This window comes from Saimiri boliviensis, chromosome 20 (assembly GCF_048565385.1).
Source record: "Saimiri boliviensis isolate mSaiBol1 chromosome 20, mSaiBol1.pri, whole genome shotgun sequence".
NCBI lineage: Eukaryota > Metazoa > Chordata > Mammalia > Primates > Cebidae > Saimiri > Saimiri boliviensis.
In genome coordinates this window covers 23269282-23283966 of record NC_133468.1, presented here as the reverse complement: position 1 = coordinate 23283966, position 14685 = coordinate 23269282, and the positions used below count along the sequence as shown (strand labels likewise).

The 14685-nt window shown below is 35.3% G+C and overlaps 1 protein-coding gene across 1 annotated transcript in view; it reads right to left on the bottom strand.

Moving 5' to 3' along the window:
* Window positions 1-14685, bottom strand: part of RNF145 (ring finger protein 145) — a 93088-nt gene that overhangs the window by 17344 nt on the left and 61059 nt on the right. Inside the window, 2 exon segments of the mRNA XM_074390294.1 lie at window positions 5434-5525; window positions 10975-11083. Of these exon segments, the coding sequence (XP_074246395.1) occupies window positions 5434-5525; window positions 10975-11083 (201 nt within the window).

Sequence of the window (14685 nt, the reverse complement as noted above, 5' to 3'; positions counted from 1 at the left end):
TTACTGTTTGTATATAGCTTCTTTTCCAAAGGTACTCAATATTTAACTGTTCTGGTCTATACATTTTACCTGAACCAATTCTCTGTATGCAGATTTAGCAAGGTTATAAGGTACCAAAAGATTAGACCCAAGAAAATAGAGAACTTCCAATCCAGTAAAAATCATAGCATAAAATCCAAGAGATAAAGTTCCTTGTTCAAGATCATACTGCAACAATATTTGTTCTGAGAATGTTTTAATCTTTATTTTTTGAGGACCATGTAAACCTCCCAACTAACTAAATCATAAGTTAAAACTAAAAACAAAATAAATTCTTCTCATTGGGCTTTACACATGATTACAGAAAAGTCAGAAATACAGAGAAACAAAAAGTGAAAGAAAACACTCAGCCTCTTATAATCCCACAACTCAAAGGTAGCCCTAAGAACACCGTGGATTACACTGACTGTATGTGATGTATCAGCATTTACCCTTTCCAAATAGTCCATAATAATAAAATGTGTTCTATGAATAAGGTTTTGTATTATGACATCCTTGTATGAACTACCTGGAACACATTTCCTAATATTCTCTTCAGCTAGAAATTAATGAATCAGAAAAAAACATTTTTAAAGACTTTGACACATTGTCAGCTGCCCTCCAGAAACAATTTACCAGTGTATAACGTGGCCATTTTTCTATTAACTTGCCAATAGTGAGTATAATTTAGAGATGGGAAGAAGAGGGAATATTTCCTCAGATTGTTTTTTTTTTTGTTTTTTTTTGTTTTGTTTTGTTTTTTTTGAGACAGAGTCTCACTCTGTCACCAGGCACCAGGCTGGAGTGCAGTGGCGTGATCTCGGTTCACTGCAACCTCTGACTCCCAGGTTCAAGCAATTCTCCTGCCTCAACCTTCCGAGTAGCTGGGACTACAGGCGCGCATCACCACACCCAGCTAATTTTTGTATTTTAGTAGAGATGGGGTTTCACTGTGTTTTCCAGGATGGTCTTGATCTCTTGACCTCGTGATCCACCCATCTTGGACTACCAAAGTGCTGGGATTACAGGCATGAGCCACCGTGCCCGGCCCTATTTCCTGTTTTTTTAAATTGCCATTTTGTTGGTTACTAGCAGCACTAAACATTATCAATAAGTATAGAAAAGCATTTCCAATTATTCGGAGAAATGTTTGTTCACATTCTTTGCCCATTTTTCTACTGGAATACATATTCTACTGCTTGATCAAAATATTAATCCTTACTCATATGATTGCATTTTTCTAGTATGTCCCTTGTCTTAATTTTTTTATTACTTTATTCTCTTATAAAAGTAGGTATTGAAAATAGTAAAACCAATTTTTTTCTTAATGGTGCCGACCTTTAGTGCCATGGTTAATTACATGGCTACCTCTACTCAAGATTATACAAAAAGCTATATTTTCTTTTAGTAATTTTTAATTTTAACTTAAAAATTAATGCATTTGATTTACTGTGGAATAAGAAAATAAAGATCTGAGTTTGGTATTTTGCAGATGTTTAGTCAGTTACCTCAAAACTGGTTACTGAAATCATCCATTCCTTTCTCATTCATTTGAAATGACACTGCAGTATGCTCCGAAATCTTTTACATATTTAGGTCTGTGTAAAAACTTGTTACTTTTTGTTTTCAGTGATCTATTCTAATGACTGTACCACCCTGTTCCATCTTACTGATTAGACAAGTCCTCTCTCATTGCTCCTTTCAGAATTTCTTAGAGATTACTAAATGTTATACTCCAAATTAATTTAGAATCTTTAGTCATATTCTTTCTTCTTGTCAATGAAAATCAAAACAAAAATTTGGGACTTGTTTATATTATATCCATATACATGTTGAATATTCCTAAATCCAAAAATCTTAAATCCAAAATGCCCTAAAATCTATCATGATGCTCCAAGAAAATGCTCATTGGAGCATTTTGGATTTCAAATTTTAGGATTAAGGATTTCCAAACAGTAGTGTAATGAAAATATTCCAAAATCTAAAAAAAAAAAAAATCAGAAATCCAAAACATTTCTGGGCCCAAGCATTTTGAATAAGGAAAATTCAATCTGTAATTGGTAGAAAAATACAAAAATTTCAACCATTTTTACATAAGGCCCAATACTTGTAACAATCTACTATGTCATAAAATACATATGGTATTTTATCTCACAAAGCATTAATTTTGGCCTTTAAACAACTGACACTAAAGTAATGTGAAAAACATTCATAAAGGCATAAAGAAGAGAAAAACTCATCATAATACAGAAAACAAGAAGTCACCAAATGATCTTTCTTCCACTGTGCTTACAGCTATGAAACTTAAATGTCCCTGTTCAGCACAATGTAAACTTCCTCTAAGCTCTGAAAATTCCCTTAAGTCTATGCCACCACATGTGGTGCTCAGCGCTGGGGTTACAGGCTCCATTTCTCTTCTTTCATAGAGGAATATGACTCATATGGCATATTTAAGAGAAGGCTACTCCTCCTGAGTAGGTGGAAGAAGGAAGGAGTCATATTGTTGGTGGAATCTCCCCTTGAAGTTCCAAAAGAGTAAGCTGTTTGTCTTCTGATTTGCCTCTTTCAACTTTTAATTCTGAATAAATCAAAATCCCAATGTGCGCTTTCAGGATTCCACTATTAGAAATATCTCCAAGAAGTCTGCAACCCTAAGAAATCATAGCATATTAAAATTACCTAGTTTTTTCAAAAAATTTGTTATTGAAATGAAGAAAAACACCAGAAAATTACTTTAAAATCAAAGTTGGAAGAAAACATGCTCCTTGGCCGGGCGCTGTGGCTCACGCCTGTAATCCTAGCACTTTGGGAGGCTGAGGTGGGTGGATCACCTAAGGTCAGGAGTTCAAGACCAGCTTGGCCATCATGGTGAAACCCCATCTTAAAAATAAATTAATTTATTTAAAAAAAAAAAAAAAGAAAGAAAAGAAAACATGCTCCTTAATAGTTGATGAACTTTGGAAAGTTGAATCTTAGTTAAGTAAACAGAAGACCATGGCCACTGATAAAAAGAGTTTTAGTATATATGCCTCATATTTATAATACAAACATATCCGTCATAAAATAAAACTTCATAAGCTTTCTAACTTAGCAAATGTTTTCATTAATGAATGTTACTGTTAATAAATATGCCAACTCATATGATATAGTCATTTATAAAGCAACATTATTTTGTCCTCTGCTGACTTTTAAAATCTACTCTGTGGAGATTAGTGGTTTTCCTGTCCCCAGATAAAACCTAAGGCAAGTCCCATAACTTTTCTTCTCTAGCTTAGGTTACAGTCTCAATTTAACCATAACCAAAACTTTCAAACAGACTTAAAGTTGAGACTTATCCCTTATTCTAGAGTTCAGGCCTTCTAGGGAAACCACTAATTTTGGCCTTTATGCTTTAAGATAGAAAACCTGCAATTGGGAGAGGGGGTGGAGAGGTCGTGGTTGGCTTCTTTCTCTTTTTTCGATCTAGTCTTTCTCCCTCTCTCTCTGACTCACCCAGGATTGAAGCAGGTAGGGAAGAAGGAGAGGGAGGGAAGCAGGCAGGTTCCTACTTAACTGGACTCTTAAAATGACGTGGTTGGTACTGGTGCTCCCTAGACTTGACGTAACTAAAACTGATTTATTCTCCCCTGGACACTTTTATGGGTTCTGAAACTGTTCCTATCACTGTGGCTCTCTCACCTACAGTACCCTTGGTGCTCAATATACACACCCTCCACTGGCTATTTTTGGCTCTTTTCTCAGCTTCCGGGAATCTGGAAGGCCAATCCCTGTTGGGGCCTTCTTGAACAGAACCTAAGAAATCCTACACAGACTTTTGGGGCACTTATTTAGTTCACAAGAAATTCATATCCTTTGCTCCACATTTCCTGTATCAGAAGATACAGGAAAACCCTACAAGGCATTTTCACTCCCCAATCAAAACACTCAACAAGCAACTAGCCTATTGATGGTCCCTTAGATCAGATAAGAATTATAATGTGAGTCACATACGTAATTTTAAATTTTCTATTAGTGTTGTTTCAAAAAGTAAAAAAGATAAACAACAATATATTTTATATAACCTAACATATCCCATTGCTAGTCCTTTACATCAGATAAGAATTATAATGTGAGCCACATACATAATTTAAATTTTTCTAATAGTGTCATTTCGAAAAGTAAAAAGAAACAAGTTATATCAACAATATATTTTATATAACCTAACATATCCCAAACATTATCATATAGACATTCGATCTACATTAAAAGTTAACAAGACATATTAAAAGTTAACCTGGTTTGTATCAACTATTCAAAATTGAGTGTGTGCTTTAGCACACCTTAATTTCAATTCACCACACTGCAAGTGCTTAATAGCCACATGTGGCTAGTTTTGGACAATGTAGTTTTAGATTTTGCTGGTTGAAAAGGGACAAGAATGATACAGTGGACTTCCGGGCCTCAGGGGAAAGGGTGAGAAGTGAGTGAAAGATAAAAGACTGCTGGGTACAGTGTACACCACTCAGGTAATAGATGCACCAAAATCTTGGAAGTCATTGCTAAAGAATTTATTCATGTAACCAAACACCATCTTTTCCCAGAAACATATTGAAAAAAAAAATTGTTAATGTAAAAAAATAAAAGTAAGAGTGTAACTCATTTAAAAAAAGAAAAAAAAAAAAGATGTTGCAAGGTGAGTCAGACACCAGTCCACAGCATTCCCCTCTTCACCACACACGACACATAACTCCCCTAATGGTCCCCCACTGAATCCTCTAGCGTAAAGGGCTAGGGAAGTATTTCAGAAAAAAAAGAGTTCTCTCTGAAGAAACCCTCCTTTAATCTCTAATATTTGGCCTTTCAACACCTTCTACATTGGTGAATTTCAAAGTAACAAAACAGGTTTTCTCTCCCTTCCTTTTTTGCATTTTGGCATGGTACACTCTGGTAGGGGGTCTGGTACTTCACTTTAAATTGTATCTTTACTGTTTTTAGGTCTTAGCCAACACTTGTGCTACCTGAATATTTTTAACATTCTGCTATCTGAATATTTCAATCACATCTCAAATTGTTAATGTTTCTGGACATTTATTTTTGACAATAAAGTGATGGCTTTCAACAGCAATAAGTAAATTTAAGATACCACGTTTCATTTTAATCTTTCAAAGTAATAATTAGCTCTATTTAAAAAATAATCATCTCAAAAACTTAAAAAACACAAGCCACTATGCACTATGTACAATATTACTATAAATACATAACCTATATATGGGGGAAAAGACTTAAAAAATACATTAAACAATGGCTACATTTGGAAAAAGTCACCATGAATCACTTTTGAGAATTCTGTTTTTTAAAAAAAGAGTATGCACGAATTTTATAAGTTAGTAAAGCTGGTTGGTTCCTACCTACACTTTAACTGTTTATAATACTTACCTATTAAGGCTGTGGTAAACCGATTCATGGAGAGAGGTTCTAAATACATTGGTCCCTCATAGGCAAACTCCAGTTCACTCCGAACATAGTCCCTAAATAAGAAAATTGATAAGTATGTATATATTAGATACATTCTAAGCAGAATCACAATATGCTTATAAAAGCATATTATGTTAATGATACCCCTCTTTCCACATCTAATGAAAATTTAGATATGAAGAACTATATAGAAATGGCCTTTCATCTCTTATTTTCTGTGCACTAGAAAGACAGAAATGGAATCTTATCATGCAGAGAAAGCTGCCAAAGCTCCACATTATGAAATTTTATTTCTTCTCATGGCCTTATTAAATATTTTATGCCCAGTAAAAACCCAACTGAGAGGTGGTCTCTCTCAACTCTACTACACTAACCAATGATATCTCGTGATACTACACTAAATGTCTCCTTTTTGGCTATCTTCCACTACCATCACCCTACCCTCGTCTTATGTCCCTCAAAGTTTTGGTCCCAGTTATATTTTATTAGTCCCAAGTAGAATCATAAACTAGTTAGAAAACTGGGGGATAGAAGTACAATCCTTAAAAAATGTCATTTTCAACTTATATGAAATTTAAGATGAGAACTATAATATTTAAGTAGGCTACATATTTACTTTGGAGCAAATTTTAGATCAAACAAAATACTCCTTATAAAATGTGATTCATTTAAAGTGTGACTACTGAGAAATAGTAAGCTTTAAGTAATAACCAAAGAGGCTTTACCCACTGAGAAAACAGGCGGGAAGCACAAACCAGTTAAGTTAAGATGATAGCAATGGAAGACAGTTTGTCTCAAGTATTTTTGGCATCAAAGACGGGAAGTTTGTGTCAAAAAACTTCTTCCCTCTTTTCTTCAACTTTTAATGCTTTATTCATTGTATTTAAAACAGAACATCTCAAGTATTTCTAAACAAATTCATATGGCTGCATTTACTTTTTCTATGAAATTATTTCCCATTAGGCAATAAAGTAGAATTCCTTCAGCACTGGATAGCCAAACAAGGAAAGACCCTTACAAAATCAGCCAGAAAAGTATTTCCCAAAAAAGAAACAAAATTTAAAACTAAACTTTTTTTAAAGAATTTAAACAGTTTCGGAGATTATAAAAATGTATGACTAAGTTCTATGGGTGATCTAGCAATTCTCCTTTATCACTCTTAGATGACTACTTCTAACACATAATGTATTAATTGTCTCTTTCTACCAAAAGAGAAAGATGAATTCTCAATTAGAATTACTTTAATGCAGTGGTTGCCAACCAAGGGGCAATTTTGCTCCTGAGTGGATATTCTGCAATGTCTGCAAACATTTTTGGTGGTCACCACTAAGGAGAGGTATTACAAGCACCTATTGGGTAAAGGCTAAAGATGCTGCTAAATATTCTGCAATGCACAGACTAGCCCCCAGAAAAAAAAAGATGGAGTCCAAAATGCCAGCTGTGCAATACTGAGTAACCTTATTTTCATGTAGAAAGGTACAAATGCAAACACATAAATAATCCGGTTACTATAGGTAACCACCAATGGAATTACATAGTTTTAGGATAGAAAACTAAAGAATTAAGAAAATTACAAAATTAGAATAAAATGCACATATAAATATTATTAAATACAAAGTAGTTTAAAGTGCTATTAGAAAAATAGATTTATATCTAAAAGAGATAAAATAACTCTGAGTCTCAGTACTACCCAGACCTTTCCCGACAATTTCTTTTTGGTCTTAGCACCTCTTTCTCCAATGGATCTAGTTTAAACAGGGGCCAGGGAAAATCCACACAGACAGAACACAGATTGGTGATTGCCAAGGGCTGGGGAGAAGGGGAGACAGGAATAATTGCTTAATGAGTATTGAGTTTTATTTTGGGGTGACGAAAATGTTTTAGATTTATATAAAGGTGATGGTTGCACAACATTATGAACATACTATATGCCACTGAATTGCTCAATTTAAAATGATTAATTTTATGTTACATGAATTTTACATTAGAAAAGGGAGAGGTCAGCTCCAAGAGCACTATTCCCAAGGAGAAAGCCACAGAGTGCCCCAGAAGGGCCTTAGTCCTAAGTATCCCTTTGTGAGGGGCAAGAAAAGACAAGAGAATTGAGTTCCCTGCCGTGTTTTCTTTACACTGTTTGGTTTTGATCATATATTACTGACATTTTATAATAAAGCTAAGCAAACTGAACATATGCTAGAATTTCTGATAGCTGAGATATTTGTTAATTGTTCTGTATTATTTGACAGCCTACTTTAGTTTATCTTCTTTTAAAAAACTTCTTTGTCTTTCTTTTGAGTTTCTTACCTTAAATTCTAATTTCACATAACAAAATTTCTAGGAATAACTAACATTCTCTGTTTCTTTTTAGCTCAAAAAGAAATTAATGAATAGATAAAATGTTGCTGGCACTCTGCTAGGCCCTGCAAATGCTGCGCAGTCCATACTAGCATGCAACTTACAAACAGGGAGGGGAGATAAATGCTTAGTTCTGTAATTATTTAATTATGATGATGATCAGAGCTATAAGAAAAAATATAGGCTACTGTGAGGATTCTAAAGTCTTTTATATTGATACATAAAAGATTTTACGTTCACAGCTATATTTAAAAATTACATCTTTTATTCTCTTTATTTCTATGTTCTAATTTTTCATTTAACTATTAATAATTCTATCTGCCTTTTACTTTATCTTAAATACTACTTATTTTACCTCTCCTATTTCATATGGTTATTATACAAGGTTTTAATGTAACTATTTCCTTTTCTTTTATCCCACCCTATATTTCATTTCTTTGTTTTTTAAGCCTTCTCTTAACTTTCTAATCCTTTCCACTATTTTCTTTTTACTTTCTCTATACTCATTATTTTGCGATTTGCTGTGATTATAGAACACTAAGGGAAGTCGGCATTCCAGAAGAATAAATAATCAACCTTAAGGCCACAATGATAGCCCTGATGTTAAGAGTTTCCTCCCACTTGCTCTCTTACTTTGTCCTCCTCTAGGATCCTAGGACTAGCTCTCCAATACGGTACTGCCTCCCACATTCCTGTCCAACCTGAGACTTTGTATCATTCGGTCATCATAGTTTCAAAATTAATATCATCCCTAGGCCCCTTAGAACCTTTCCGCTTTGCTCAATTCCTCAATACAGTTCTTCAAAATCCTCCCTTTGGCTGACTCCCCAACAAGCCCCACCTCAATAAAGACAGCCAGGCCTAGAAAACCTACAGACTCTCCCTTTAGGCCAGCTCAGCTTAGCCTGCTAGACTCAAGGCAATGGTTTTGGTGACAGCTAAACTACCTAGTATGCCACACAGCCACTATGGAGCTGTCTCTTCTGAAAGGGGGATCTGGGCATCCCATCCCAAACTGTAGAGAAGAACTGAAATAATAATCAGTGTTAACAAAGATCTCTATATCTAACTTATATGCATCTTCTAAGCCATCTCATGCTGGCATTGAGAACTCTTGGTTACTCAGTCCCAACAAGGATGGTGATTCACAACATAAGAAAAACAAGACAGTAAGCCTAAATAAGAAGGATCAAAAGTGGGAATTACCTAAAATTCCATGAGTCATCTTAGGTGAAAAATTAGTTCAAGGCAAGAATCAAAACTCTAACGTTTAACAACATCTTATAATTCTCTTAAAAGTCAGGTGAGCTATTCAAAGAAGCATTACAATTTTTCATTTTTAAAGATTAAAATGGTAGAATGTATTAAGATCTTCAGAAGCAAGAATTCCTGCCAAGCTACTTGTAACTAAATAAAATACTTTCCTTCTTAAATGATTTTTCATTTGTGGAAGGCTGACCATCACCCCAAGGCACTAATAAACCAAAAAAATCTCTGGAAAACCTACTTCCCTAGTCCTGTAATAGTAGCCTCCTCTCCTCTGACTCAAACTGGGGCTATAAGGAAACGTACAAGATCTATGCTCAAGCCTGTAATCCCAGCACTTTGGGAGGCTAAAGCAGAAAGTTAAAAGTGGCAGAAGTTAAAGAGTAAGACACAACCCTCCAGGCACCATTTAGAGCAGAGAAAATCAGCCACGAAGGAATAAAGGAGGAAAACGCAGGAAGAGTAAGCATCTGGGAAACACCTTGGGACTCTGAGAAATAATTTGACAAAACATTAAAGAGAACTGGAGGCCCTGTTTCAACAAGAGGGGCAAAAAACCCAGTGACTATTTTAGTTATTCTTTTCCTTTCATATCCACAGAAGTGGTGAGAACTGAACAGTATTTTACAAACTGAAAGTACCAGAATATTAACACGTCCATCTCTGGGTGGTATAATTTCAGGTGATTATTAACTGCCTTTAGATTTTCTGTATTTTCCAAAAATTGTCTATAGTGAGCACCATAATTTTATAATCAGAAAAAGTTAGTGTTTTAAAAAACTCAACAATGAAATTCCTAATGTGTAAAAATGCTGTTTCTAAGATTAAATTTCAACTACACCAAAATCTGTTTCAGACTCTTATTATGGCTTGTACTATACGCGAGGTAACTGCCACTCCTCTTAGAATTGGAAATATATTTTATTGTGGTAAATACTTTTCTATCAAAAATTATAAAACTTGAGTTTCAAAAGAAATTATGCCTCTAAAATGTATTCCAACCCATTACTTTATAGCGTCACTTTTGGCCCACCTATATTTTAACATTCTGTTCCAAAATAGGAAGCTCATATTCATTGGCAGCCCCAAGTGTTAAAATTTAGGTCTAGCAAACTTAGTTACACAACAATATGGCTAAAGAGACAGAAGTTCTGAGCTACACAATCAACCTCACCAGATAATGTAGATCAATCATTCATTCCACCCGGCTGCATCTTATGCTGATTCTTATATATCATAAACTGACTTCCTAAAGTAATGAAGTCTGTAATTATTAAACTGTCCCTACAGCCTGCCTTTAGATATTATTTTATCAGACAATATAGGAAAAGTTCTAGGATATCTTTATAAACATAACCTTAAGGCTTGTTTCATGTTAAGCTTGTTTTTTAAAAGCAGAAATAAAATGTGAGCACAAACCAGCTATTAATCTTGTGTAAGATTTAGAAAATGATGGTCCAAACCAGTTTTGGACTATCAAAGCCTTAGCTTTACTTAATAGTGTTCATGAAAAGTGTTTTACTGGCCGGGCGCGGTGGCTCAAGCCTATAATCCCAGCACTTTGGGAGGCCGAGGCGGGTGGATCACGAGGTCAAGAGATAGAGACCATCCTGGTCAATATGGCGAAACCCCATCTCTACTAAAAATACAAAAAATTAGCTGGACATGGTGGCGTGTGCCTGTAATCCCAGCTACTCAGGAGGCAGGAGAATTGCCTGAACCCAGGAGGCGGAGGTTGCGGTGAGCCGAGATCGCGCCATTGCACTCCAGCCTGGGTAACAAGAGCAAAACTCCGTCTCAAAAAAAAAAAGAAAAGTATTTTACTGGCAAAGAAAACTTTAAATTCAGTCATACATTTCAAAAACGGGATTATATTCTTACCTGGAAATCTGATGTCCTGCATAGAGGAGCAGAGCAGTCAAAAAATAGAGATAAAGCTGAACCAGATGCTGCCTGGGCAATGTTAGCAGCACCACACTTAAGATATAACCTGTAGCAGAAATTAAAAGAGAGATTAATAACATACAATATTAATTTAGTTTCCCAATTAATTACAATAAAAGAAAGAGCTTGAAATAACTTTCCAAATAGGTTTCAGTATTTTATGAGGTTTTTGATTACACTTACCAAAGTAAGTTTAGCATAGTGATACCACTATGGGTTTTTTGTTGTTGAAAATGTATTGTATTTTTCACTTCTTTTTTAGATTTCTCTACCTAATAATCAAATATATCACACAAATGTACAACACAACTCCTTTCATCTTCTACCTTTCCTTGATACCAACTTGTTTTATGCCAATTCTCTCTTTCTTTCTAGTCCCAGAGGAAGAACTGAGTATCTTAATGTCTCCCTCTAAGGCTGCCCCTTCCATGTGATTCAAGACCTTATTTCTCCAACTCCTGAAGATCCTGTATCTCCTATACCTTCAGTCGTTCCCCTTGGCATCACTCCTTACCTTTGTTTCAAAGAATGTGCAGGACTTTTATCCATCTTGAAAATAAACTTGTTTTCATAGTGATTTCTTTTTCCTATTAACTATTTTTCTCATTCCACTGTCAAATGTTTCAAAAGATCTATACCCAATGCCTCTATTTTCTAAGCATCTATTTCTTCCTTTACCAACTACAATCCCTTTACAAACTCCCTTAACTCTTTTGCTTTAAAGAAAGCTAGAAGTCAACAATTGCCTACCTGTCGCATCTAAGACATCCTGCTTATTGCTGATCCCCAAAATCCAGGCAACTACCATCAAAATGCTGTTACTCTTTGGCTCTGTGACGTGGATTTCCTCTTACCCTCTATCTTTTCCACTTAATTTCTTTTCACCCTTTCCAATAAACTTTGAAAATCTGGTTCCTAAATGACTGTTTTTCTCTCTATATACAGTACCTAGTGCAAACAACGTGTTTTGTGACTTCAAATATCAGCATCTCTTCCAGAAATGTCATCAACAAAGTTACTGAGAACTTACGATACATGCAAAAACATGTCCTCATTTCTTAGTCTAAGTAGACATCCCATCTCATGACACCTGAGATATATTCCACTTAAATGTTCTCATATTCAACAAGTACAAACTGTGCTCCCCTCATATTCGACAAGTACAAACCGTGTTCCCCACCTCCTCCCTCAACAAAGTAACTCAAAGTGACTCAAAACCTGAGTCATCTTTTCTCTTATCATCACGAGCCTTCCTTGACAAATTCCTCATATGTTCCCCTCCATTCCAATCTCTATGTCCCATACTAATCCGCTCTGTAATGCACAATATACTACCATTCTTCTTTTAGTCCTTCTATTCTCATACACCCTATACTTCAAGCATGTCCAACCGTGGCCCATGGGCTGCATGTGGCCCAGGACGGCTTTGAATGTACCAACACAAATTCATAAACTTTCTTAAACATTTTGAGATTTCTTTTTTGCAATTTGTTTAAAACTCATAAGCTATCATTAGTGCTAGTATATTTATGTGTGGCCCAAGTCAATTAGTTTTCTAATGTGGCCCAGGGAAGCCAAAAGATAGGACATCCCTGATACACTTCATTACCAGGGTAATATTCCTAACACCATCACTTTTACTTGACAATTCTCCTGCTCTAAAAGTTATGAACCTGACATTCTGAGCCTGACATTCTAGGTCTTACACAATCTGGACCCAGTCTACTCTTCTATCACCATCTTCCACTTAATTTATGAGTCTTTATTAAGGCACAGATACTCCTACTTAGCCCCTAATGCCTCTCCCATGCTGAATCAATCATGCTAAAAGCTAAGGAAACGTAAGCCTGCTTGGGACTAAAGAGATAGAACTGAGGATTTCCTACACACCCTAACTACAAGGACCATCCTTCAGAACCCAGAGATAAGTATTTTTATTTGCTCTTTATTTCTTAAAATAATTTCTCCAATTTTGCTAATCCCTACCTCAAATGACTTTAGGGATATTTTAAAAAATACATATTATAGTTACTAAGCATTACCACTGATTGTAGCTGATGGGTTTTCTAATATCTATTACATGAAACTTCTCCTTAAACTCTTTTAACCACTGTCATTTTCTTCCCAGAACGGTGTTGTATTTTCTTTCTCCTACATATATCATATAAAATCAGCTGCCGAATCTTCTAGATCAAACATATTCATTTCATCCGTTCCTTCAATTATCCAGTCATCCAATCAACATTATTATGTGTTAAGTATAACCCACTTGCATTCCTAGACATGGACAATCCAAAATTAATGTGAATAATAGTCTACTGAAAAGTTAAGGATGGAAAAAAGTAATTATGAGATTGGTGCTGCTATAATAAATGAACATTAGAAGGGCTATGGTTAAGTGATTAAGCTTAACTTGGATCTCAAACAGTTAATGGTTCTTTACCAGACTAAGAAGAAAGGGAAACATTCTAGGAAAAGAGAACCACAAGCATGAAAACCATAAAAGCATAAAAGGATATTTCCAGGGGACAGAAAATTCTGTAGGTTAGACTAGAATTTGGTGTTAACAGAAAGATTATTGGGAGACAATGCTGAAAGAACTAGCAGCTAAAGCCTCAATATAAAGTCTAGATACAATAATCAAGAATTTAGATTTGGCAAATGGTTCTCAAATTCTTCAGATACCCATTTAGGTAAGAGAACAAAAACCAAAACAACAAAAGCACCATGGCTCATTTATACCCCATTTTCACATTCCAGTGGAAAAATAACTCTGTGATAACAAATATTTGTATAAGAAAAGTTTGAAAGATTATGAATACTAACTATAAGAGCATTATGAATGAATCAACTACAATGTATATATAATCTAATAATTTGAAAAATGCAAGCCAAAAATACTATTGATACAAATATGCATCACAACTCACTCTACGGCATTAACCAAACAATGCGCATTAACCAAACAATGCGTAACAAAGTTTATAATGACAAAGTTGTTAGTTTTTAACTTATTAACGGTAATTTATAACTAAAACACAAGATCAGCAGCATTTAAAAATGATGACCTAGGCCAGGTGTAGCGGTGCACACCTATAATCCCTGCTACTCAGGATGCTGAGGTGGAAGGATCACTTGAGCCCAGGAATTCAAGGTTACAGTGAATTATGATCACACCACTGCACCCCAATCTGGGTGATAGAGCATGACCCTGTCTCTATAAAAAATAAGGGCTGGATGTATTGGCTCCCATCTGTAATCCCAGCACTTTGGGAGGCCAAAGCAGGAGGATCACTTGAGCTTAGGAGTTTGAAACCAGCCTGGGTAACATGGCAAACTCCTGTCTCTAGAAAAAATACAAAAAATTAGCCAGGTGCGGTGGCACATACCTGTGGTCCCACCTACTCAGAAGGCTGAGGTGGGAGGATCACATGAGACCAGAAGGTCAAAGCTGCAGTGAGCAAAGATCACACTACTGCATTCCAATCTGGGTGACAGTGAGACTCTGTCTCTAAATAAATAAATACTTAAGTAAAAGTAAAATAGAAATGATGACCTATGAGAACAGACTGTGAGAACAGAAAGAAAATAAATAAATAAAAATGATGGCCTGCTTAAAACAACACTGATGAATCTAATAATTTCTGC